Source organism: Carettochelys insculpta, chromosome 21 (genome assembly GCF_033958435.1).
Source record: "Carettochelys insculpta isolate YL-2023 chromosome 21, ASM3395843v1, whole genome shotgun sequence".
NCBI classification, from domain to species: Eukaryota; Metazoa; Chordata; order Testudines; family Carettochelyidae; genus Carettochelys; species Carettochelys insculpta.
Window position 1 is genome coordinate 18,232,619 of NC_134157.1, and position 26,579 is coordinate 18,259,197.

The 26,579-nt window shown below is 45.1% G+C and overlaps 1 protein-coding gene across 3 annotated transcripts in view; it reads left to right on the plus strand.

The window, feature by feature from the left end:
* The window catches only part of OLFM1 (olfactomedin 1), a 62,491-nt gene that overhangs the window by 11,106 nt on the left and 24,806 nt on the right, over nucleotides 1-26,579 (plus strand). For 2 of the 3 annotated variants that reach the window (XM_075015240.1, XM_075015241.1), the window contains exons 2-4: nucleotides 13,171-13,320; nucleotides 20,888-21,043; nucleotides 24,873-25,092. In XM_075015240.1, coding sequence (XP_074871341.1) covers nucleotides 13,171-13,320; nucleotides 20,888-21,043; nucleotides 24,873-25,092 — 526 coding nt within the window. Of the gene's footprint in view, nucleotides 1-9,981; nucleotides 10,513-13,170; nucleotides 13,321-20,887; nucleotides 21,044-24,872; nucleotides 25,093-26,579 lie in introns of those variants that run through there. The other variant, XM_075015239.1, reaches the window with a different exon arrangement.

Sequence of the window (26,579 nt, forward strand, 5' to 3'; positions counted from 1 at the left end):
ATCACTGCCGACCTTGGCTCTGCCTCCCTGTCTGCCCCTGCATTTATGTGCACATTCTTGTTTGTGAAGACAAAGCATGAATACGGTGTGTGAAAATAATGGTTGCACTCCACCAGCCTGGTGGCTGCTGAATTTGCAAGTTGCACTGCCATTGCCCTAAGTACACTTCAGGCTCTGCACATGTAGCCAACACAGCTTGGGACAGCAACAGTGTTTGACCTCAGACCCTTCCCTGCTAAAAGGATTTCTTGAGATAAAGAACAAGCTAAAAATCACCTTGAATCAATAGGAGTCTTTCGACAGAGGTCAACAGGTTTGGCTAGGACCCCAAGCCTCTACCACATAGCTGTGGCAATGTTATAATGTTGGACCAGCTCCTCAGGAAAGAAAAGATCTATCCAGTACTAGTGTGATGTGCATAAATACAAGCACAAATTTGCTGACCACTTTCGATAATGCTGGCCTCTTAGGTAAAATGCAGTTAGATGGGTCACATTTCCATTACTGAAATTTTCCATTAAGCAATTTGCTAATAAATGGGATCCATTCTACACTACATATTTGTGTACCGTTCTTTCCTCATTCTTTATTACAGGCTGCACCATTCTCATCTGGCACCCTAAGGATCTGACCAGTGCTGGATGAGAGAATTTGCCAGATGACGGGAGGTCAATATTTGCTAGCTCATTACTAACTCTTCCACTGCTTACCAGACTCATAGAAGACAGTTAGGGGTAAATTACAGCTAACTAACAGCACAGAACGCTGAACGCCAAGATTGGTTGCTGTAAGCAAACTTTATGAGACCCTGGTAACTTAGTCACACCCATGGTAAGAGGTCATCCAGCTAACTAAAATCATGTGGGATTACAGAGTTTGCCAGATGAGAAAGTTCTGGATTAGAGATGTTTAACCTGTACTAAGGGATTGATGCTTGTGAATAGGATTTTTTTTTTATTCCCTAACAGTTCATCTTTTCCTGCTGCTTATTACCTCATCACGTCAGGTATTATTCACACATCGTGACATCAGAATTGGCTGCTCAGGAAATGATTGATATCCTGGAGACATCAGATGTGGAATACACAACAGGAACAGATAAACTCAGGGAACTAAGGAGCCTGTTTTCAAGACAAATAACCTGTGTGATAACAAGAGAGCAGTCACAAGAAGCGATCTGAGATGTTTAGGCAAACCTACCTCTAAAAGAGGGTGAGTCAAAAATTCACTTCAAGGAACAGACGCTGCCTTGCACGGGAAAGCATGCTGTCAGGTTGAAAACAATGGATCTGATTGTTCTCACACCTACACCATTGTATCCCTATTGCCTTTAGTAGCACTATTCCTGATTTACACTAGTGAAAGTGAATGTGCCTGAGCCAACAAAATATTTAAACAGATGTTCTTCTGGCTTTTCACTATCACTTTTTAGATCACACCAGTAGAAAGAACTTGCCACTACTGTATAGTACACTTGAGCAGTAACAATGAGAGTTTTAGTTGTGCATTTCACCTGCCTTGGACTAGGCAAATAAACTTGTCATTTTCACTTCCTACAGCTCAGGCCTTATTTCAGAGCTGCAGAGTTGGGGGGTTTAGTCCTGTGTGACAATATTTAAATCTGAATATAAATCAAATAAAAACTCTTCCCAATTAATTAATTTGCCATTTTAAAAAACTCCATAGAGATGTTACTGTTGATCGTGGATTTTGCAAAGCCTCCATTTGGGGCTGTAACTGGTGTACGTGAGTGTTTGGAGAGAGGGTTGTGGTTCTTCTGTGGTCATGTCTGGTTGAGCTATAAATAATGGATGTAGGGTCTGTGGCAAGGAAGGCTCCAATCCAAGCATCTGGAGAGATAATGGATGCATCAGAGCATTGAATTGTCCGTGTTAATTTCAGAGAGCTGTTGTCTCTCAATGTCCCTGAACAACTGCCCTTATGTTAATGGGCTTTTGAAAGCAGAGAACAGACTTCCAGGAAGAACCTGACTCTATGTTACTTCTTAAAAGCTCTGAAGCCTACGGAGGCAAAGGAACCTAAAAATTCAATTAGGTTTATTCTTCCCTGTATCAGCCTATCCTTGGCCGCTTCCATAAATCACTGTAGCTCCATTGAAATCAGTTCAGCGATGCTGATTTACACCACCACCTGAGGTTCTGGTCCATAATTTTAATAAAGGAAAGATGGTTAGACGAGGCGATTGGGAGCCCAGACTATGGGAGTCTGTGTGTTTGTGTGATCATGGGCAACCACATCAGCTCCCACTGAAAAAAAGTCTAATAAAACTCCTAACTCACAGAGACCCTGCTCCTGTGCCATTCACAGGGAGTTTTTCCATTGGCTTCCACAAGAGAAGGGTCATGCACACGAATATTTGGAAAGCATTTTTCAGTCCTCAGATGAATGGCTCTGCATAGGAGTATTACCATTACTGAATACCAACAAAAGTCGCTATGTGTAGTGAGGTGGAGGATGAATCTTTCTACGTTCCTGGTGGGATAAAAGCCACAGAGTTAATTTTTGTTACAGTTTTTAAATAACAAAGTGTGTTAAAAATGCTACGTAGGTAGAAAGCGAAAGCTTAAAAAAATATTAATTTCTTTATGCGTCTGAATTACAGGAGAAAACGTTTATCTGACCTAAGCAGAACCAACAGATGGTTGGATAACCATAAAGGTCGGATAACGCGGGGCTGGCTGCTGCAGCACTACCATGGGGCTGGATGCCAAGGCTGGACCAGCTTCCATAGGACGAGTTGCCATGGGGCTGGCTGCCGCAACAGCACCGGCTTTGGCGGGATCGGCTACAGTGGGGCTGGCTGCTGCCACAGAACCGACTGCCACGTGGCTGGCTGCTGCGGTAGGACTGGCTTCTGTGGGGCCAGCTGCCACAGAACCCTGGCAGCTGGGGCATGGAGCTGCTGCCAGCTCAGGGCGTGGAGTTCGAGGGGGCGGGCGGGCTTCTGGGGAAGGCCTCAGCCAGCCTGGGCAGGCAGTCAGCTTTGCGGTGCTGGAGGAAATTATCCACGCCCCCAGTTATCCAACATTCCATTTCATCCCACACCACCTCAGGCAGTGTTGGATAAAATGGAGAGTTGAATGACTGGGAGTCGGATAACCTGGTTTTTCCTGTAATTCTCCTTGTGTGTCTTTGGTGCCTTCTTGCATGGGGGTGAATGTTAGGTCATCCCTGGCTTTCCAGATGAGCAATGAAGTGATATGAACACTGGTAAGTGTCATACAGAATCAGGCGCTCGGATACCATGTTGATGAGTGCAGGACGAGACCCCAAACAGACTAGAACAAAACAGAGCAATGTGTTTTCCTTTAGGAGCTGTGTGCAGATGGAGTTTTACCTTTTACATAGGCATTCACTGTTGCAGTCTTGGTGAGAACACTGGGACAGATTCTGATCTCAGCAACACTGATTTAAAGTGAAGTGGTTGCAATAAAGCCACAGGTTTACATTTAATTAGTTGTCAGCTATTCACCCTGAAGGAGAAATATTCTACCATCCACCGCAGGTTGGACCTCTACTGTAATTTGGAACTCTCTCGTCCGGCAACACCCGTAATCCGGCATGATTTTAGTTAACCAGATGACCGCTCATCACAGGTATGGCTATGGTTTCCATGGTCCCATAAAGATTGTTTCCAGCCACCAGTCCTGGCTCTCAGTGTTCTGTGCTGTTATTTAGCTGTAATTTACCTCAAATATCTTCTAAGAGCCCAGTAAGCAGTGGAAGTCTTGGTAACGTGCAAGACAATATTGACCTCCCATGGTCTGGCAAATTCTCTCCTCTGGCACTGGTCAGGTCCCAAGGGTGTTGAATGAGAGAGGTTCAACCTACGGCAGTCTTCCATGGAAATACTTGAATCATTAGGAACAAATTGCTTAGGGAGGGTGTGGACTCTCCATCATTGGAGATATGGAAGAGCAGGTTAGATAAACATCTATCAGGGATGACCTAGATGGGGCCTGGTCCTGCTGTGCAGGCAGAGGACTGGACTTGATACCTCTCAAGATCCCTTCCCTTATGAGAATTCAGTACAGGGAATGTCAGTAGGATTGGACAGTGAAGATTTGAGATAATTCCATCTCCTTCCCAGAGTGGTGATTTTCTAATGGCAGTGACTCAGCATTATCAGCAACCTTTTGGTGTGCACACAAGTTGGGGGAGAGATGTATCCTCATTTTAATTCAGTTCCGATGCTGGCAAAGTGCTATCTACATAAGTTATAGAAATAAGGTGGTTGAGGTACTATCTTTTATTAGACCAACTTCTGCTAGTGAGAGACAAGCTTTCAAGCTTATACTGAGCTCTGCTTCTGAAGAATATATTTTACCTCATCCACCTTGTTTCTTTAATATCCTGGGAGTAACACAGACTGCAACAACACGGCGTACAGCCAAGTCGACAACCGTTTTGCCTGTGTTGAGGACTGAGTGACAAGTGAGCAGCGAGTTTGGGATTTGAGTCTGTTGAAAGAGGGCAAGAGTGACTGAGAAGGTTGAGTTCATTTCAGGGTCCCCAGGGTTATTCCCAAATCATGGTGGGAATTTTTTTCATTGTCATCCCTCCAGACCTTTGCATAAAACTCACCATGACTAATAGTGACATGCTGTTACTCTGAGAGCATCCTGCTAGCTGCAGGAGGAGAAACACAGTTAAATGGCATCATTCTGGGTTCAGTCTCTGCGTGCAATCAGTGGCCACAATCATGCTTCTATTGAAAACTCCCACAACCTTCAACGAGGGGGCAGCTGCAGGCATGGAGTTAGCATTTGCTCACAGACTCAAGTTATTGGGGGTTTTGAGGAGCACTCGACTTTGCTCTGTTTCTTTAATCTTCCCTGATCTCATGGAAGGGCAAGTCCTGCTTCCCTGTCCCTGGAGAGCTCCATCTACAGTTGGAGTGTAGGGGACTCCCACGGGTCCAAATTAGGGTCAGGATTAGGATTACGGGTGGTGGGATTGTGCATTCCTGGACCAATGCTTCTTCAGACATGTGGGAGGACCAGGCAGAGGCACCCCACTGTCTGTGCCCCCTTTTGGGACTTAGATCACCAGTAAAACTCCCACTGACCTCTCCTGTGTTGAATTGAAGAGGATCAGGACCAGGTTGAAAGCAGGCCAAAGATAACTACAGCAGTGATGGTAATGAAATGGATCCACTGAGCAGCCTGGAGCAGAATCTAAAGCCCACTCAATGGGCCCTGCAAAGCCCTGGACCAGCCCTGCTGGATCCCCATCACTGAAGGTTTGTGAGAACAGGTTGGACAAACTCCTGTCAGGGATGATCTAGGATTCCATGTCCTGCCTCAGCACAGGGGCCTGGATTAGATGACTTTTCAGGGTCCTTTCCAGCCTCACACTTCTAGGAGTCTAAGGCTCATGGGACAGGATTGTTCTGTTATGACAAGAGTGGAGGTCTGACCCAGGGATTAGGATGGGAGCAGGGTAGCTTGGTGGCCTTTTAAACCCAGGGTTGTGAGCTCAATCCTTGAGGTAGGCCATTTGCGGGTCTCGGGCAAATAAATTAAAAAAAAAAAAAAGAATTGTCAGGGATGGTACTTGGTCCTGCCAAGAGGACTCAATAACCTCTTGAGATCCCTTCCAGCCCTATGAGTAGGGTTACCAGACATCCTATAAGCTACAGAACAGTTCTGAATTTCCATTAAAAGTCCTGCCTTTATGCAAAAATGTCCTGTGGCAGCATGTTTGGGTAAATGCAGGACTGCAGGACTTGTCATGGAAATTCCCAGACGCAGCTTGGGTTCCCACGGCTAGGGCTGCTGGTGGAACTCTGTGCCCCAGATGGCTCCCAGACGCGGAAACCCTGGCGGGGAGGCAGGGAGACCCTGGCAGTCGTGTGGATGAGGTGCAGAGCCCCACTGGCAGCCATGGGAAGCCTGGCCGGGGGGAGGCTGGAAGCCCAGCTGGGGGGAAATGGGGACCCCGGTAGCCCTGCGGCTGGGAGCTGGCCGGGCTGTGGAGCCCTCCCATCAGCCTCAGTTGTGGGAACCTTTGCCAAGGGAGTGGGGAAATCCTGGCAGCCCTGTGACTAGGAGCCAGTTGGGGTGTAGGATGCCCTGGCCCAGTGGCAGCTTCCCAGCCACAGCAGCCTCCCAGCTGTGGAGCTGCCAGGGTCTCACATCTGGAACTGCATGTGCCACTAACCCTCCCCAAAAATCTGGCAACCCTGTCTATGAGATGTGTATATCTCCATGTATTCATATTCAGCTGTCTCTGTTCTCTGCTCTGTGAGACTTTAGGCTGTGTGTGTCTCAGTTGCTCATCTTCAAAACCATCATGACTGCACTGCCATCCCTCAAGGGATCTATCCATTGCAGATTCTGAGGTGCTTGGACACTATGATACAGGGCACCTGAGAAGTATGGAGTGAATTTGTACATGATTAGGGAGCTTAAAAGGTAAAAAGATACAGAGCCGTGAGTTATTCCTGCTTGCAGAAACAAATCCTGGTTTTTGCTAGGGTGAATCTGCGCTGCAAGAGGCCACAAGTTTGGATGGCACCTCCGAAGTTTGTCTCTTGGTCTATATTCCATTGCCAATGTCTGTGCTTCAGCTCTCTCGTACTGACAAAGGCAGATGGCGAGTTGTCTCTTAACAAATCTATTTCTGAGCTATTTAGAAAATCCCTGCGGCGGGGTGGCAAGGATTTATCAAGGGGGATTGAACATAGGTTGATTCATTGCACCGTTGTATTTATCTACCACTGATGAACCACTGTATAATAATGATCTTTCGAAGGGGTGCCTGCAATACCCATCTACGCTAGAAGGTGGCACTCGAATCCAACAATTGCGGAGACTGTGGAGTTGTATAATGGACATGTCAGTCACTGTTTTGCAATAGCGCTTCCACAAGAAACTGGATCTTTTGGCAAATACAAAGTTAAACACCTTTTATTGTGCAAACCACCACAATAAAACTTGTGCATTGAAAGACATTACAGCCCAGTGCATAAAATTCTCCATCACACCTTAATCGTTTTGTTATTTCAAGTCTTGAGGGGGGAAAGCATCTGCATTACTACCTTCTTTAATGCTGTGATTACTTCTTGTTCTTCTTGAACTCTCAGGAAATGGTGAGATGTGCAGCTGACTACCCTGAGGCTGCCTCTATTAATATGGAGCAAAAGATGTGATTTTTATACTTTAGGGTCTCCTGCTCATGATCAGAGGATTAATTTTGTAATCTGTCCTTTGTATGTGGTATTTAAATGTTAACCTAGTTTAAAAAAAATAGGTGGCATTGTGAATTTCAAGCAGAGGAACACTTTTGTTCTGAAATCTTTGGGAAAGGTATATAAGCCCCTTGAGGAAATCTTTTCTGATCTCGAACGAGTGTTATTTGCTTAGGGAGAAGCCACTTTCAATGAAAATAATGAGAAGTCCTGTGGCACCTTATATACTAACAGATTTTTAGGGGCATAAGCTTTTGTGGGCAAAGACCCACTTCGTCAGGTGCATGTCATGCATTTGCTGAAGTGTTTCTTTGCCCACAAAAGGTTATGTTCCAAAAAAATCTGTTAGTCAGTATCCGCAAAAACACCAAGAAGTCCTGTGGCATCTTATAGACTAACGCAGCTACCCTCTGATCCTTTTCAATGAAGGTATTTTGACAAAGCCATCAGCATGGTTTCTAGCAAAATGGCCTTGTGGTTTTCTGCTTACAGCTTGGATCACTGAAATGTGTGAACCTTGATCCCCACCCAGCTGTTAGAGAAAGCTGACGGAGGAGGCTTGCTTTTTCTTTCCCCTTCCGTCTGTTGTACACAGTGGTTTGTCTCCTCTTATATTTAGACTGCTGTCTTTGGGTCAGTGATGGTCTTTTTGTGATGTATTTGTGCAGTGACTAACACAACCAGGCCACAATCCTTGGCCAGGGAGCTACTGTAATACAACTCCTAAGGATGATTAGCACTGAGGTACTTCCACTGCTTACTGGGCTCTCAGAGGACATTTAGAAGTAAATTAGAGCTAAATGACAGCACAGAGCACTGAGAGCCAGGGCTGGTGGCTGGAAACAAACTTTAAGGGACTGTGGGAAACTTGGCCACACCCATGATAAGTGGTTATCCAGCTAACTAAAATCATGCTGGATTATGGCTGTTGATGGAAGAGTAGGGAGACCATACCTCCCTGTGTCGGGACAGGGAGATGTGGAGGGTGGGGCGGCTCCTCCCAGCTCCGCCAAGGCCCGGGGAGCCGGGAAGGAAGCAGCAGCTGTTGGTGCTCCCGAGGAGCCCAGGAAAGCGGCAGCCGCTGGCAATCCCCCTGCTTTCCCAAGGCTCAGGGAAGTGAATCCCACCAGCAGCTGCTGGTGGAAAAGGTCAGCAAGGGGTGAGGGAGGACAGCCCAAATAAGGGCCAACAAATCCCTTTGAAAAATAAGTTGAGATGCCTTTTTGGCATCCCAAATATGGGACTGTCCCACCTAATATGGGATGGAAGGTCACCTTAAGGATGAGAGTGCCAGATTAGAGAGGTTGAGCCTGACATTTCAGTGTGCAATGTATTAAGCAGTATAACCAAGTCATTGTTGGTATGAAATTTTGGTTTGTACCAGTTTTGCTCGTGCTTGTTATGTAGACCGTTGCAAAACTAGGCAAATCGCCCCAGGGCTATGTGCACTCCTGTTTGCGACCCACCATTCAGAACATCACATGGCAATTGGATCAGAGGAGAGACATAGCGAAAAGAATCACAGAGCCATCGCCCAGTCCCCCGCTGTGGCTGTGGGACTATCCCACATAAGGCTATGTCTATAAACACGCCATCCTGCACAGAGTTGTACGAGCGGCATCAGTGCCCAGTTAAAATGAGAGCGGATAGCTTGCTGTGGGAGCAAGACAATGATTACCTAGAGAAAGTGACCAGGGGGTCTGAAGAGGAGCCCTAAGAAGTTACAAAGTTTGTCCTTTCCCCCCGCAGAAGTTGATTGACTAAACTTTTCAAACTTTATACACCCCTTTCCAGTGAACTTAGGCCACCACAGGAAACAGGTCAGAATATGCTGATAAAAATGGAGGTGAGGGGAATGGGTCTGTAAGGGGAACATGATGCATTGTCTGCAATTGCAGGATTTTTCTGCAGTAACCTACTGGTACACAAACCCCCGTTTGATACTGCCCTGTCCTCCTTGTCTCTTCGCTATCCCGGGCCCAACATGCAACAACAACACTGCAAACAATTATTGTCTGGCTCCTAAGGGTCAAAGGAAGAACGCAGTGCAGGCAGGCAGGGAGCATGGCTAGGGGAGGGCTGTGCCAGACCATTGGGCTTCATTATGAGCCAGTTCCTCCTTGTCTTTATTTTAGTTTTAACGCATTGTTTTGGTTCTGGATAATGTGTGTGAATGCAGCCCCGACCTGGCCTTGCTTGTCTCTCTCTCCAGACTCCTGCAGAGACTGGACCCTAGGGCAGGAGTGAGCAAACTTTGTACATTGGGCCCCACTTTTTTGTCCCTGCAATTAGCAGCCCCCCCCCCCCCCCCACACACACACACACTCCTGTTTAATGTAATCCAAACGGATGGAAATTTCGATTGTGTTACTATGACAAAAAAAAAAAAACTTCTTGGCAGTGTAAGAAAATGAGTCTGTGGAAGGTTAAAACTTTAGTAGCCGGCATATACATGTGAGTACACAGACCGCAAACCAGGACCCGACTGCAACATTTTAAGGAGATGGCTCAGCCTGAGACCAGCAGCCCATCCTGCTGCGCCCACCGCCCCCCACTTCACGCACCCCTGCCTGTGTCAGACTAAATCCAAAGGGCCGTGCAGAGCAGCCCCGGCGGCGGCCAGGGGACGCCAGAGAGAAGCAAAGGGAGGCGGGAGAGAGCCCTTCTCCGGCAGTTTGACATCAGAGCGCGTTTTATTTTCACACCCGCCACTGGGCTCCGCCCTCCCTCCCCCTTCCCCAGCCATTTCAGCCCGCCCCGGAGTCAGTTTCAGGCATGTCCGTTGCACGTCCCGGGGAGACGCGGGGTTTTGGAGAGCCGGCTGCCGGCGCATTCATATATCCCACCCCAGCCCCTCTGCCTCTCCCCTCCCCGGCCCCTTCCCCCTCCTGCTGGGCCGGGCAGCCGTAGTCCCGCTCCGATCATCAGCTCGGCCGCCCCCACGGAAGGGGAGCCGGGGAGCGCCGAGCGGCTGCGTGCGCGGGGCGCGGAGGCAGCGCGCAGCGGGGAGCGCCGCACCATGGGCCAGAAGCGAGCGGCGGGCGCGGCGCGCCGGGCGGTGCAGCGGGCGGCGGCTAGCGGCTTGCAGCCCCCCGCCGGCTGGGAATGAAGGGCGCCGCCGCTCCCCGCCGGAGCCCACCCCCGCCGAGATGTCGGTGCCTTTACTCAAGATCGGAGTCGTGCTCAGCACCATGGCCATGATCACCAACTGGATGTCGCAGACGCTGCCCTCCCTGGTGGGGCTGAACACCACCAAGCTCACCGCGGCCTCGGGGGGCACCTTGGACCGGAGCACCGGAGTAAGTGCGGGGGGCGGGGGCGGGGCACCGAAGCAAAGACCCTCAGCGTTGCAGGCGGGGGCTCAAAGTTTGCTCCTCGCCCTCCCGGCGCTTGTTCTCGCTGCGCCCAGGGCGCTGGGGCCAGGTGAGTGGCAGGGCTGGCTGGGCTTCCTGCAGCCCCGAGGTCTGGCCTGAGCCTCGCCCAGGGACTCCGGCAAGCTGCAGGAGTGGCCGGCGGTCCTTGGGCTGGGGAAGGGGCAGCGCAGACTCCAGGTGGATGTTACAAGGGGCGGAAAAGGTGCCCGACCCTAGGGATGAGCTGGGTGGGTGTCCCTGTCTTTGGGCCATGAGCTGCTGAGCTGGCTTCCAGCCCCAGGAGTCTATAAATACTGCTGGGGGGCGGGAAGACTTCCAAGAGGTCCCCCAAGAGCGGCTCCTTGATCCATAGTGCCTCAGGTATGGGCCCAGCGGAGAATCCCAGGGATTTCCTTTGGGGGCCAGGGGAGGAGGTGACAATGTTTTGCAATGGAGCTGGCAGAGGATTTGGGCTTGGAAAATCTAACCTGGCCACATTCCCTCCCCCACTCTCTCCTTCTCTGGCTCTTCAATTTGTCTGGGGGCTTTCTGGGTTAATCCAGGAATCTCTTGGCTTCTCATGAGATCGGTTGTCGAGACCGAGCGAAGGGGCATTGAGCTGCAGCCGTGGGTTGCACCGCAGTGGGGTGAGGGGGCCGTTTGCCAGAGTTAGATGGAGGACATGGTAAGGGCACACTCCCAGCCTGATCGACTGCTTGGCAGGAAATGCACAGAGCTGGGTGGGTCCCGCCACTTTGCTCCTTGCAAAGCTGCCATTGTGCTTTGGCAGGGTAGCTACGGTGTCTCTCTTCGACTGCTGTCCTGTTACATAAGAACCTGTTAGCTAGCTGCCTTGAGACAAGTCCTGTGGGGGAAGTGAGGAGGTCTTGGGGAGGGGTGGAGACGGTGGGTGGCTTCCCCCTTGCTTCTACCTGAAGAAATATCAAAATTTCCCTTGTCGTGACATCTCCCCATTTCCCCAGACTCTGCTGTCTTGTGGAAGAGCCACAAGAAGGGATCCCCTCAGCTGCCAGGAAGCAGTAGTCATCACTGGGCTGGAAAATGCATCACGGAAGTTGCAAGTGCATTTCAGTCCAGCCTTATGGTCCCCTTTGCCGTGTCTGAAAGGATAGTAGATGGAATTCTTATCCATTGGAAATGGCTGAGGATAACCAGCCTTCTTTCCGCCCTTAGCAGGAACGAATTGCTACTTCTCATTTCCAGGTTGCATGCTTCTGTCATTAAAAAATAGCCTTTTACGGCCTCACAGGTTCATGGTGAAGAGTACTGGAAATAATGTCTGTTAATCGTGAGGGGGTTTGGCAGTTTGTTCCCTGTTATAAGAGTGTGAGATGACCCAAAATCATTTTAGCTAGAGAATAACGTATCTGTCTGACAGAGTGGGTCTTTGCCTACAAAAGCTTATGCTCCAATACATCTGTTAGTCTATAAGGTACCACAGGACTTCTCTATCTATCTATCTATCTGGCCATTTGCAAGGTTATGTATTGCATATAAAAGCATGCACTACCCTCTGTCCTTCTAGCCAGTGAAATACTGATGTCTTTAAAAGGACCAACCAGAGACAGTGATTAAATAAAGCATTTTGGAAAATGTGTGATTGCAGGGAAATGAAGGTCAGCGATTCTGTAGGGCTGATTCTCCAGATCATAGTGCTGATTACAGCTTCAAGGTTGTATTCCTCGTTAGCTGGCATGCTGTCTCGCTGGTTATTCTGGGCTCTCTCTCCTCCTTGGGTTAGAAGAACACTTGAAGAAATATCGCAGTGCTCGTGAAACTCTCCTGGGACACTTAGGAGGGAAAGACAACCAGCTTTTTTACTGCTTTTCCTTCTCCATTATCCAAAGAGCTAATTCCTGTTTCAGGATCTTGGAGAGCTCCCCACTGATTACTGCTCAGTTCAGAGAGTCTTGAGATTAGTACATCAGGATGCACTTAATTCTGTGTGTGTCAAGGAGAAATTGAGTGTGTGTCTTAACAGCATTGGCATCAGGTTTCCCATAAGCTAGGTGTTCATCAGAACTCGCTTTAACTAATGATGCCAACCGATCCTACTGCTCCTGGATTGTCCATGCCACATAACCCCAGTTTTCCTCATGGTATCCGCTTCACCAGTCTCTCCTTTCATGCTGTCAGACTCTTTGTTTATCTGTCCCCAATCCATAAGTTTGCACTTAAAAACATCCTATCCTAGTTCCTGGGCCCTTGGAGGAACCTTGATTTATTCCATGGTTCCATTATTTCTCTGCAGTTGTGCTCCAGTCCTGCTTTTATCATCATATCATAGAACTGGAAGGATCCTGGAGAGGTCATCCAGTCCAGTCCCCTGCCTTTGCAACAGGACCTATCACCATCCCGGACAGATTTTTTTTTTTAAATCTAACCTGCTCCAGACTCTTGAAATGCTCCCTCAAGGACTGAACTCACAGCCCTGCCAATGCTCTAACAATTGAGCTACTCCCTCCGCTCCTATTTCATTGGCTGCAGCGAATCCTTCCTGTGCATCCTTTCCTAGCCTCTCTCTGTCCCTCTATGTGTACCCCTGGTTTACTTAACCTACCCCCTTTTCTGTGTATCAATTAGGTGTTGCCTACCAACCCAGAAGAAAGCTGGCAAGTCTACAGCTCTGCCCAAGACAGCGAAGGACGGTGTATATGCACAGTGGTCGCACCCCAACAGACAATGTGCTCACGTGATGCCAGGACAAAGCAGCTGAGGCAGCTCTTAGAAAAGGTAACAGGATGAACCATTCTTTGGAAAGGAGGAAGGGTGGTCTGGTGGTTAAGGGTGGGATTCAAGAGAGGCTGCAGTTCTTGGTCCTGTTCTGAATTCCCTGAACAATTCTGTTGGTAGTGCTTTTCCCCCTTTATAAAATGAAGGGGATGAAAATACCTTCCTGTCTCCCAGGTGCGAGGCTTGATTCCTTATTGGTTGTCCGGTGCCTTGATGGTATGGCTGTGAAGGGTGCCTAGCTAGAGGGAGGTTGGTGAAAGTGTTTGTGAAATGCAATAAGATCAAAGATACATGATATTGCTGTATGTAATTCAGTCGGAGGAAAAATTCTGCATTTGACTCTAATCACATTAGTTTGCATTGAATTAACACAAATATTTTCAAAGAGCGAGTCTGGAAAAGACAAGAGAGAAGCACAATTAAAAATGAAGTGCAGTGCTCTTTGAACTGTATTGATATTCAAAAGGTTGGCTAACACAGCAAGAAGCATTGACATCAAATAACACTGTCATGAGGGCTTGTGGTTGTCTTCTTAACACTGACATTCATATGATTCGTTTTTAATAGTCTGCTGTCTGGGGAAATCAGAAAACCCACCCCTGATATCAGGAAATTCTCTGGATAACGGATCACTTTGAAGAAGTATTGTTCCTTATGAAATGCTGCCATTTTTTTCTAAAGTAGACTTTGGGTGAGGCATATAATTATCCCTCGTGTCTAAACACTGTACTGTTCTGGGGTCTGAAGTATGTAACAATCATTTTTATGCTGATATCTAGAAACAATTGATGTCTCAGTCACTGAAAACATTCATAAATCTGCACTTGATGTGTTTTACTACATTCTAAGTACTATAAACTAAAACATGAGCCAATTGTCACTTACACATTTCTCCTTCGTTCGTAGCAAAGGCCTCTAAGTAAATGACTCAAAGGCTTTGATTTCTTTACATAAGAAAGAGAACATGCCCAACTGAGTGTAAGCTGAAGTAGAAACAAGATATGTCTTATGGGGCAGTACTACAAGTTGAACTTCTCTAGTCCAGCACCCTTGGGGACCTGACTGGTGTCAAATGAGAGAATCTGCTGGCCCATGTTTAGCAGCTTTACTGTAACCCTTCTATTAATGGCAGGTGACCTATAGAAGGGCAAGGTTCAGTGCCTTGGGGATTCCATTAATAATGCAAACAAATCAGCTTAAGCCCCCACCCAGTAACCTGGGACAATCTTACCCTACCTGCTGGGTGCCTGTAAAGGCAGTTCCTCCTCTCTCTCAGAGAGTCGGAGGTAGAAACAGATTGTTTAATAACAGTGGCCTAACAGATTTACATGGCAACACATGCAGTGTTGTTAAACAGAGGAAAGGAAAACCCCATTAAGCAGGGCAATGTCCCCAGAGTCTGCTGAGACAAGTCCCATGCTTAGAGCTCTTCATTGGCACACCCCCACTTGTAGAGAGTACCTCTACCTCAACTGTCTACACACAGTGCAGTCTGGTCCACACCAACCCAGAGTTCACAGGTACATCAGCATGGAGACTCTTGCCATGAGAACCACAATATCCAACAGAGGGGGATTCTCACACAATAACTACAGACCCCAGCATTGCTCTAGGCTTTACTTCTGTCTTTGAACAGCTGGGGGTAGGGAAGACTATTCAAAATAGACTTATGGCTAGCTGGCTTCCAGCTAGTTCAATCAATACCCTCTCTCCCCTTCTGCTCCACAGTGCTTCATGGAGGGGAGTCCTATGTGATCCACATCTTACACAACAATGATGACTGTCCTGTAGCCCCACAATAAATTCAAGCATTGGTGATATTTCACAATTTTTACACTGGGTGATAACGTAAGTTGTGACTTTACGACAAGAAGTTGTTTACAGTAGGTGAAACACCACTGCTTCATCTGCTACCCAGAGGGTCTTGCAAACAAAGCAACTGTTTATTTACATAGACACCCCCCTGAAACTCTTCCCGGTCCATGAAAATGATCTGTAAAGAACACATTCCTCAAATTCCTGCTTCTACATTTCCTTGCATTACCTACGCTTACAAAGCTTCCTGGGCTCTTAGAAGGCATTTAGGGGTAAATTACAGCTAAAGAACAGCACAGAACACTGAGTGCCAGGACTGGTGGCTGTAAACAAGCTCTGTGCGACCACAAGAAACTTGGCCACGCCCATGAGAAGTGGACAGCTGGCTAACTAAAATCATGCTGGACTACAGATGTTGCTGGACCAGAGCCTGTCATATTAGAGAGGTTCAACCTGCAGTATCAAAGACCCCCAGCTTTGTAGTACTACTCACTTGAATTTGACAAACAAGTTTTGACCTGAAGTCCTATTCAAAGTGTGGGTGTGGGGTGAAAAAACCTAAAATGTGATTGTTTCCAGTGCTGAGGGTGCTGAAATATAAATGTCCATTGTTTTTCTTAGACAGCAAGATACTTTTGGGGTGTCAGGGCATAAAGTAATGGAAAAAATGATGTGTAAAGTCAGATGCTCATGTGTTTTCTCTGCATATACACCACTGTGTCCAACACACTAGCCACTAGCCACATGTGGCTGTTTGGCCTGTTGAGTGTGGCTACTGGTCTCAAACAGTAAATATATTTCAGACTAACGTGGCTAGTTCACTATAGCGGCTCTTACTTTAGAGCTGGTTGGACCCCACATGTGTAAGAGAACCCAGAACTAAAGGGATGAGTTTCAGCGGTCACCGTGAAGTTCCACACCTCTGATTTGGATCTCTATTGAAACAAAATCCTTTTAGTAAAAAGTAACCACAGACGCTTTTGGAAGCCCTCCAAGGTGCAAGAAGGATCTGTAGCAGGTTGCATGCATTCTTGCCCCTTTCTGGTATCTGACATGTTAGCTCCCCTAGTTTTGTGATGACAACTAGCCTCACTTTTTTTTCACCACAAGCAGCAGAGGAAACGTAACATGTCGGAGATGGAATTGTGTTTGGATTTTCCAGGGAGGAATGCAACCATAACCTATTATTCATCATTGGAGATTATAAAATATTCCTATAATGGGTGTGAGTAAATCTGCATTTTTGAGTAATGTTTTTTTGAAAAGTGGAAGAAATTTCCTGCTTAGCACCTGATGCTATAGGCTGTGCATAGTGATTCCAACAGTCGATCAAAAGATCAGTTTCATTGACACCAAAGCAGGCAAATTAGGTTACAGGGGGTATCCCTCCCCCCATCTCATTCTACTTCAGAGAATGTTCACATCGCTTGGCATCTTATGTTTTTAACCTCTTTTTAAAGCAAATTACACTAAAGCTTGAAACAATATAGGCATGTCCCATTCCGCCACAGTGTAGCTCTTTGTCGCCCTCTGGTGGCTAGGCTATGATGGAGATTATGAGCCTGCTACAGCCTTCAGTTTAATGAGCTAGGCTGGGGTGGCCAGCCAGTTAGGGATGAAGAGCCACAGATAGATTGCAAAGAGCCAGGTGGATAGAGTGCAAAGAGCCACATATTATGTATTTACTTTTATTGATCGATCAATAAAAGTAAATATATAATACATGGCTCAATGCTCTCCTGCTGCCCCAGAGCCAGGCACCACCAGCGCCTCGCTCTAACCAAATCCCCCTCCCCTGCTCTAAAACCAGCTACCCACAACCCCTCTCCGCTCTAACTCAATGCCCTCCCCCTCTACCAGAGCTAGGCACCCCCAGCCCCCTGCTCAAACTTGATGCCAGCAACTCACCAGAGCTGCTACTGCTGCCACCATGTGCTTCTGTCACCAAGCGCTGGAGAGCATGTCCAGAGTGACTGATGGCACTACTCCTGTTGCGCAGCTCTGAGGAGGAGTTGCATGTAACGACTCAAAGAGCTGCATGTGGCTGGAGAGCTGTGGATTAGCCATCCCTGAACTAGGTCTTTGCCTCAAGAAGTGGCACATGCATTTAATTCCAGATGGCCTATTCAGGGGTACTGCTAATAGACACTACCCCCAAAGGATAGCACCCACAGACTGGGATGTTCAGGCTCTAAGATGTTATCTGGCTGCTGTGGCTTGCTAGAATCACCTGGCCAAATTCTGCTCCCAGTTACTGAGATATAAATTCAGAGTAACTCCACCAACATCAAAGAATCTGGAACAACTAGGAGAATTTATATTTCATCTTGCCAATTTTTTTGCTTCCCTGTGATAAAATCAACTATTTTCCCTCTTGGCTTGTATATGTCGTTAGCTTGCAGGAAAATAAGGTTTTATGAGCACTCAGGATCTGTGTGTTTTGTAGGTGAAAAAAAAATGCTCTTAACTAAGGTTTTTCAGGGGTTGTAAGTGATTGGAAGTAACTGAGATAGAGGGTGTATGTCAGTGTCAGGTCCCATAAAGTGCTCAAGCACGTGCTTGACCTTCTCTCCCTGAGCAGTCTCATTTAGGTTTAATCATGTGCTTAACTGCTTTGCTGGACCAAGGCCTTAAAATGCTAATGCAAATAAAAATGTGGCTCTTAAAGTGATGAATTTTACACGATTATCAAAGATCAAGAATAAGAGTAATTGATATTTAAAAATGTCCACCATAGCTTGCTACTGAATTTAAACAAACAAACAAAAAACGTATTAGCAATGAACAGAATGGATGTGAACATTACACCAAGAACACGACTGAAAATAACTTATTAAACTCTATGTCCTCACGTAAACACTCTCCCTTCTTTGTCTGAAGTTAATTCGTGTGCTGTTGGGTTTTTATTGGGATATGAGCGCTGGCAGAATTAATTGACCCAGTTTTAGGGAACTTCGAATGTAATTGCATTCCCCACTAGCAGATGCACCAAGTGATCCCATTGAGCGGATGCAGGTTGTTTCCCTGAAGGACTGGCTGGATCAACAGGGTAAAAAATGTTGTACAAGAATAGGCGGTAATGGACATGCCACTAGAGCATTCAGAGTTCCTCAAATTCCCAGCCATCCGTTGCAGACAAATTACTGTCTTTCTGTTCCCCAGCGGAGAAAAATGCACAGCTTTTTCTCCTCTTCCCCATTCAGTGCAATCTGTCTGAAGGCCTGATCCTCAGTAATTACCTAGGTAGATCCTGGGACAGTGACGTGTTGCTAGGTGTGGATGGGTGATACTGCTGGAATTAGGGACAGGTGAAACCTCTCTAATCCAGAACTCTCTCCTCCGGCAAACTCTGTAATGTGGCATGATTTCAGTTAGCCAGATGACCACTTATCATGGGTGTGGCCAAGTTTCCCATGGTCCCATAAAATTTATTGCCAGCCACCAGTCCTGCTCTCAATGTTCTGTGTTGTTATTTAGCTGTACTTTACTCCTAAATGTCTTCTAAGAGCCCAGTAAGCAGTGGTAGTGTTAGCAATGTGCTAGAAAATATTGACCTGCTGTCACCTGGCAAATTCTCTCATCTGGCACCAGTCAGGACCCAAAGGTGCCATATGAGAGATGTTCAACCTGTACTGACAATTCTTTCTTCTGATCATAGTCTCCAGATCAGAGCTGAGAGAAATGTACTAGCTTTGAAACCATTTGCACTGCCTGGAAAATGGGCTTCTTCACCTTAGCCATCAGACATTAATGCATGGGTTCCCCGTAATTATTTGAATTGTTACTTTTCATATTGTCCTTGTCATCGAATGTTAATGATGGGCACACCTCCACTGTCTCACAAAACTTACTGAAAAACTTGCATTTGTCTCTTGGCTGGTTCCATCAATTTCCATGGAACCTTCCGACACCATGCACATTTCTATGGCCATGCTCAAGAGGAGGGACAACAACTCAGTGAAACTCCCTGGAGGAAATATTGAATAGCAGTAGTCTATTCCACACTCTACAAGTGCAATATTATTATGCAGCACTTTCCAGAGCATTGAATGTGGAAACAGGAGCTAATTGTGGCAGCATGAAATGTGGAGATGTTCTTGGAATTTGCTTGCAGAGGAAATTATGGGCAGGGTGCAAAGAATAACATATTCTTGAGACTTGGGTTCTGATAAGAATTCCATTAGTTTCAGGGGGAACTGAGCAAAACTCTCAGTGACCTAACATGGTCCCTGGTTCAGCAAAGCATTTAAACACAGGTTTATTTTAAGAACTGGAATAGTGCAAATTGAACTCAATTGGGTATTAATAAGTGCAGGTTGAACCTCTTTAGTATGGCACCCTTGGGACCTGACCAGTGCTGAGCCAGAGATATTTGCCAGACCACAGGAGGTCAATATTGTCTAGCAGCATTACCAACACTTCCACTGCTTGCTGGGCTCGTAGAAGACATTTAGGAGTAAATTACAGTTAAATAACTGCACAGAACATGGAGCTAGGCCTGGTGGCTGGAAACAAACTTTATGATGCCATAGGAACCTTGGCCATACCCGTGATACTTCGACATCTGTTTAACTAAAATCATCCTGGACTACGGATGTTGCCAGACCAGAGAGTGCTGGACTAGAGAGGTTTAACCTATAGCAGTAGTGTTGTATTGCACTACATTGTGTTTATTTGTATTGTAATGTCTTAGGACTCCATTGTGTTCGGAACAGCACAAATACAGAACAAATAAGCTTGTCTCTGCCTCAAAGACCGTAAAGTCTAGTCTTGTATTCAGTTGCTTTCCTGAACTGAAGTCATAAGTAACATCTTGTAATGGCACAAATGTTGAAAGGAGAAAAAGGGAATTTAGCATATCAGTTGATGGGCACCCTTCAGAATCAGGTCATTGTGATTCTCATCTAGCTTCCTTCTACATCTCTATTTCAATCTCAGCAGTCAGCATTCTCACAACACTTCTCAAGGCAGAGGCCCATGGTTTTAAAACTGAGCTCTCTGATGGCATCTGGCATGGATTCCAACCTGAACAGTGACTGAGATGGCAGCCCCTAAAATCAGAGGTCTCCAGCAGGTCAGCCAAAAATGGCAACCATCATAACCAGAGGTGACATCTGGACATATTAGCCTTTACTCATGAACACTTGTATTATTTACCAGTTATGTAGCATTGCCTACCTCAAATGTGTTCTTTTTGACTGATGACCTACAACTAGTAGTAAAGAAAAGAGCATGTTGTTTGAATAGTGAGTCTTTGCTAGCTGGATCTAAAGCTTGCCCACAGGCCATCAGCGAATGTCTTTTTATGTACACAAAGCAGTGCTAATTCATACCTGAACAGGCGTATTATTCTTAGTCAAATATGCTTCTGTTTAACTAATAGTCTTTCCACCTGCGAAGGCAGGCATCTGATGCTGGGTCTGCCCGTTAAATAGACCATTAAGACTCATGCCTTTTATACTTGACTACAATCCTTATTTGCATTCATGATTGTTGGATTGTTTTCTGAAGCATGGCAGAATAAATGTTTATGAAACCAATTTGCTGTGTTTTGGAGCACATGGTCATAATGCCGTCAGATGCTGCTGATTAACTAGTAAATAATGCATCTGCTGATTCCTCTTTAGCTTGGTTGACTGAGTGAAAGTAGGTTAACATTTGTCTTACGGGGCAAAGGATGCTGCCTGGTGTCTATGAAAGCGTCCTCCTTTGATTGCATTGTCTTTTTCTTATTTTTCATTTCTTTGGGCAGGTGCAAAACATGTCTCAGTCGATAGAGGTATTGGACAGGCGGACTCAAAGAGACTTACAATATGTCGAGAAGATGGAGAACCAAATGAAGGGGTTGGAATCAAAATTCAAGCAAGTGGAGGAGAGTCACAAACAACACCTGGCGAGACAGTTTAAGGTATGTACATCCTCCAGCCGGCTAATGAGGCTGCAGTGTGTATTCCTCTGCCCTAAGATATCATGGGCCAAATGACCAAAGAAGACAAAAACAATGCTCCAAATTTCTACGTAGGTGAATCTGCCACGTGGCACTTTCCTAGAGTTTTCTTCCTGCTGCATTCTGGGTCTTACTCAGAAAAAAAACCTGACATCCAGGCAAGTTTTGCCTGAAGAGACTCATATCTCGAATGCACCGGATTTCCAGGGAAGGAATTTTCAAGCCCTCCTGGAGAATAGGTCTCCTACTGTGCACCCTTTGTGAACATAGGACCAAGTGTGCAGAGTGATATGGCAACAGCGAGGAGAGAAAAAAAATGCCATTAGAGTGTAAATGTTGATTATTTTTCAGTAATTGGCCCAAAGTCCTCATGTTAAGTAACCTCAGTAAACAGGTAGGCAATTCCCAGACAGGTTGAGCCTCTCTAGTCCTGCACCCTTGGGACCTGACTGGTGCCAAATCAGAGAATTTGCTGGACCATGGGAGGTCAGTATTGTCTAGCAGCATTATCAACACTTCCACTGCTTGCTGGGGTCTTACACGACGTTTAAGGGTAAATTAATGCTAAGGAACATCACAGAACACTAAGAGCCAGGACTGGTGGCTGGAAACAAACTCCTTGGGACCACAGGAAACTTAGTCACACCCATGATAGGTGGACATCCAAATAAATAAAATCATGCTGGCTTATGGATCTTGCTGGACCAGAGAGTCCAAGACTAGAGAGGTTCAACCTGTATATGAGCATGAATGTCCTTACTGAGTGAAACAGACCCATGGACCCAGGAGTGGGCAAGGATTTGGAATGCTACTGAAGTCAATAGGAATTTTTCTGCTGAATGGGGTTGGGGTCAGCATTCTGCTACTGTACTTGACTAGGTCTGGGGAACGATCTCATCCAGAGACAAATCATGAACCTATCTGTTCTCTGAAGCAGCCATGAGTTGGAGCATTTAAGTAGCAAGCGGAACATAGCACAGCAGTCACCAGAAAATGTCCCCTTCTCTTGCTTTGAGAAACATTTTGATTAAATTTTCTTGAATCATTTCCCCACATTCTTTAACCACTAGAGAGATGGTTGAAACTTTTTAATTCCAAAACTTTTTTATGTTTTCAATTTTGAAATACCAACGTTTTGAATTAAAAACAGAGCTAAGTTGAAGAACTGAACTTGAAACTCAGAGGTGGTAAAAAAACAAGGATGAAACTGACAAAATTCTCAGCTCTTCTTTCCCCTAAGTTTAGAACATGCTAGCGTGAGACAATCTTCAGCTCCAGCAATGTGATCTTATTTCCTCCCCTCTGATGGTGATACATTCACTAGAGAGTACAAATAAAAAAGTGTTAAACAATTGAGCAGAAGCGTTCCACTTGATAACGAGAGACAGGGAAAACAAATAACATTTTACTAAGTGGGCTGGTTTTGAATCTCCTTCACGCCAGGTAAATGCAAAGTAATTCCACAAGACACTTAGGCTATGTTTATGCTGGAGAGCTATTTTGGGATACCAAAGTATTCTGAAATAGTAACACCATGTGTAGGAAACGCGCCTGGTATTTTGAAATATTTTTCAAAATACTGGGGACACTATTTCAGCATCCCTCTACTCCTTGTTGCAGGAGGGGTAAGGTATGCCTTGAAATAGCTCTGTATTTCGAAATTTGATGCTGGGTAGACAGGGCCAAATCTCAAAATAGCCTATTTTGAAATTGACTTAAAATAGGATACGCAATTTGCCTAGTGCAAATTGTGTATTTTATTTCAAGTGAGGTGCACAGTGTCTGTTCTGGTCTGGCTATGGTCTGAAGAAGTGGGTCTGTCCCACGAAAGCTCACCTAATAAACCATTTTGCTAGTCTTTCAAGTGCTACTTGACTGCTTTTTGTTTTGATAGTGTAGACCTAGTGTCAGGTACAAAGGTCCTACGCATTGTACAAGGATCTGAAATGGAATTATCACTGGTGCTATTTTGGACTTTCACAGGTTTAACTGAGATTAGAAGCTGGCCTATTACTAGGGTTGTCAGAATAGGATATTTCTTTTTATATAATTTAACGCATATTATAAATGTTTATTTTTAACCGTTTCCCCAGTTTTTATCAATTTACGTTTTCACAACTGCTCAAAATAATAAGCATTTTTCTTGACTTTTCTTGACTTAAATATTCATAACTGAGGGAAAATATGAGGAATCAGACAAGGAGGGGCACACAGCACTAATTATTTAATGACGCTAGACACTGCGGTGCAGAACATTCAAGCTCTATAACTGTTAAAATACAAATTGCCAACATATATGTTGAAATATTCACCGAGAGGTAGCCTTGTTAGTCTTCATCTTCACAAAGAAACAGGCAGTCCTGTAGCCCTCTGAAGACTAACAAAATAATTGATTAGGTGAGGAGCTTTCATAGGGCAGACCCACTTCTTCAGAACTAGAAATAGTGTCCTGAAGAAATGGGTCTGTCCCATGAACGCTCATCACCTAATAAATTACTTTGTTAGTCTTTAGAATGCTACATGACTGCTTTTTTGTTTTGTTGAAATATTCATAATTAATAACCTTAACCCAAAAGGTAGTAAGTTCTTGAGTTGCATTTGTCTTACTTTCCCCATATGCAAATTTCAACTGTTACTGATGGAAATATTTTTCCTCTGTTTGTGTATGGTGAAATCAATGTTTATCAACATTTATCAATAAAAATCTAATCCATCCAAACCTACTGACTATGAATAATATCCAATGCTTCATTAAATGGTAAGAGCATGCATATTTACATGTGCATTGTTGTCTAAGGGATCACAGCATCGTCAATTAAATGTTGTGTAATCTGGTTTAAAGGCAACCTTTCTTTTTAATTTAAAAAAATAGTTTGGAGAAATAAAGGCTGTGTGTGTGGAGCACAAAATTTTAAAAGATATTTTTGGCGTGATTAAATAGCATTTATAAATTTCTGCACAGGTATTATTTTAAATAACAGTCACAACCTTTGGTTTCTGCCAACTCCAGCATTAAAATGTGAGTGGTTTGGAGTTTTGTTTGTTTGTTTTTTTTCTTGCCATCAGAGTATTTGTGTCTGAGTGGATGTCTGCATAAGACTATTACAGATCTGAAGAAGTGGAGCTGCCCTATGAAAGCTCCTCACCTAATAAATTATTTTGTTAGTCTTTAAAGTACTACAGGACTGCTTTTTTGTTTTGCATAAGGCAGGTTAGTGAGCTAGCTCCTCAACAGTATTTCATTTTCTTGCTTACAGGGCTAACTTAAAAGAAAGTTTTTTCAATGCTGCAGTGACTGATTGAAGAAGCAGTTCACTCCCATGTAACCATGAAAAGAGGGTCACAGAGCATTTGGCACCATGCATTTTTTTGTTTTATTTTCCAAATTATACCATATCTCACTAAGGAACCTTGAATCACAACTGAGATCTTCCTTTGCATGCAATTGTAGATGCATTTCATGAATAGTTTGAAACCCTTGTCAATGCATATCTATATAATTTTTTTTAAGAAAAAAACCAGAACTCTTTGTGTATGTGATCTGAAGCATGTAACCGTAAGATGTTGCATTCTAAAAATGACAAATAAAGGCCTTTCCCAAATATTTTGGTGTTCTGCAGACTGTTTAATATGCTCTTGCTAATACATCCTTTTGGATCAAAAATAATAATGATAATAATAATTGTGGGGATAGGAACATTGCACTCACGTAGGAAGAAGCCAGGTCAAGGCAGAGTGTTGCAGATTTTTGCACGCATAGCACTGAACCAAGCTTATTTTAACCTTGCAGGCAATAAAAGCGAAAATGGAGGAACTTAGGCCTTTGATACCAGTGTTGGAAGAGTACAAAGCCGATGCAAAATTGGTATTGCAGTTTAAAGAGGAGGTCCAGAATCTGACGTCAGTTCTAAACGAACTCCAGGAGGAGATTGGCGCCTATGACTACGAAGAGCTTCAGAACAGAGTGTCAAATCTTGAAGAAAGGCTCCGTGCATGCATGCAAAAATTAGGTAGGCTCAGAACAATATGGTGGCACTGGCAAAACACCAGCAATGTAAAGTGCAGCACATATAACATCTTGAGGTAGCAGTGCTGAATGGGACATCTCCTTGTGCCTTCACTGCACTGGCTCTAAGAAACAAGCTCACCAAGCAGGGCTCGAGCCTGGAAATGCTCCACACGAGTAACTTTACTACCACGAGTAGCTACTCACCTGAGTAAAGTTACTCATGGCACATGTGCCTGCAGGATCATAGCCTTAGTAGGACATGAGACTTTGCAAAGTTAGCATAAATGGACAGTGAAATATGGGAAATAGGCTATTTTAAAATACTGCCTACGTAATGCAAACACTGGTTCCCGATTTATCTTATGCATCAAAGTCCAGTATTTCTGCTAGTTAGAACTGGGGCATACCAAGATTTCTCTGCATACAATTTTAAATAATAAGTATGTGGGGCATGACTTATTATCAGCCAACAGTACGCACCCTCACCAGTATTTGCTCATGTTTGTGTGTTTGCTGCACCTGCTATAAAACATATAACGCCCACCCCCACCCCCACCACTATCACTCCCAACCCATCACTTGCTTCCAGTGAAGGAGTAGAACCCTCTCAATGAGACCAAGTAAACAGAAGCTGTGAAGTACAGGAGGCCAGATTCTGATCTCTTTGCAGCTGGTATCAACTGGCCCCTCTGAAGTCAGCAGGCTTCTCCCAGGGAATACGTCAGATCAGCATCTGGCCCCAGACCGAGGGTGAAAATGTTGGCCCGTTGTGAAAAAACCAGGATTCTGCATCCTGTGTGCTCTCTGCAAGACAGTTCCCCAATATTTGTTGACCTAGCTCCAGCCTGATTTAATTTCCACCTACATTATTGACTTGCTTGTTAAGCAATTTAAGTCATCTAAACACATTAACTGATCCCCCAGTCTATTTCGGTGGCACATTTGAAATTATACTCTCAGGTGACTTCTGTCAAGATCAGCTCCTTTCGCCTCACTGTCTATTTTTGGCAAGGTACTCTTTTATTTCTCTGCTGTCTATGCTATTGGAATGGTTTCTGTTTGTTTTTAGACCTTGGTTAGGAAGCTTTCTCCCTTTAGAAATTGATTGTTATTATTATCTTAGCTTGTTACCTTGTAATCCACGTGTCAGCTAAAAGCCCACAGAGGAAAACGAATTCATTTAGAAAATTATATATATGCAGACAAATTTTTTGCAGGACCTAGGAGTAACATTTGCAAAGGTGTTTAAGTGACTCAGGTTGGTAACACTGTCTCTACAGCATAAATCTAATTAAAAGTCAATGGGATTTAGGGTCCTCTGGGCCTAACTGGTTTTGAAAATGAACCTTGAAATGAACATGAAAATGAAGTTACGTACATGCTTTTGAAAATGCCACCATATCTGTGGGTTGGGGCAGGGAAAGGCCCATTTCTGAGGGAAACTTAATGAGCTTGGCCAGGCCCTTAGCAACCAGCTCAGAATAAAAG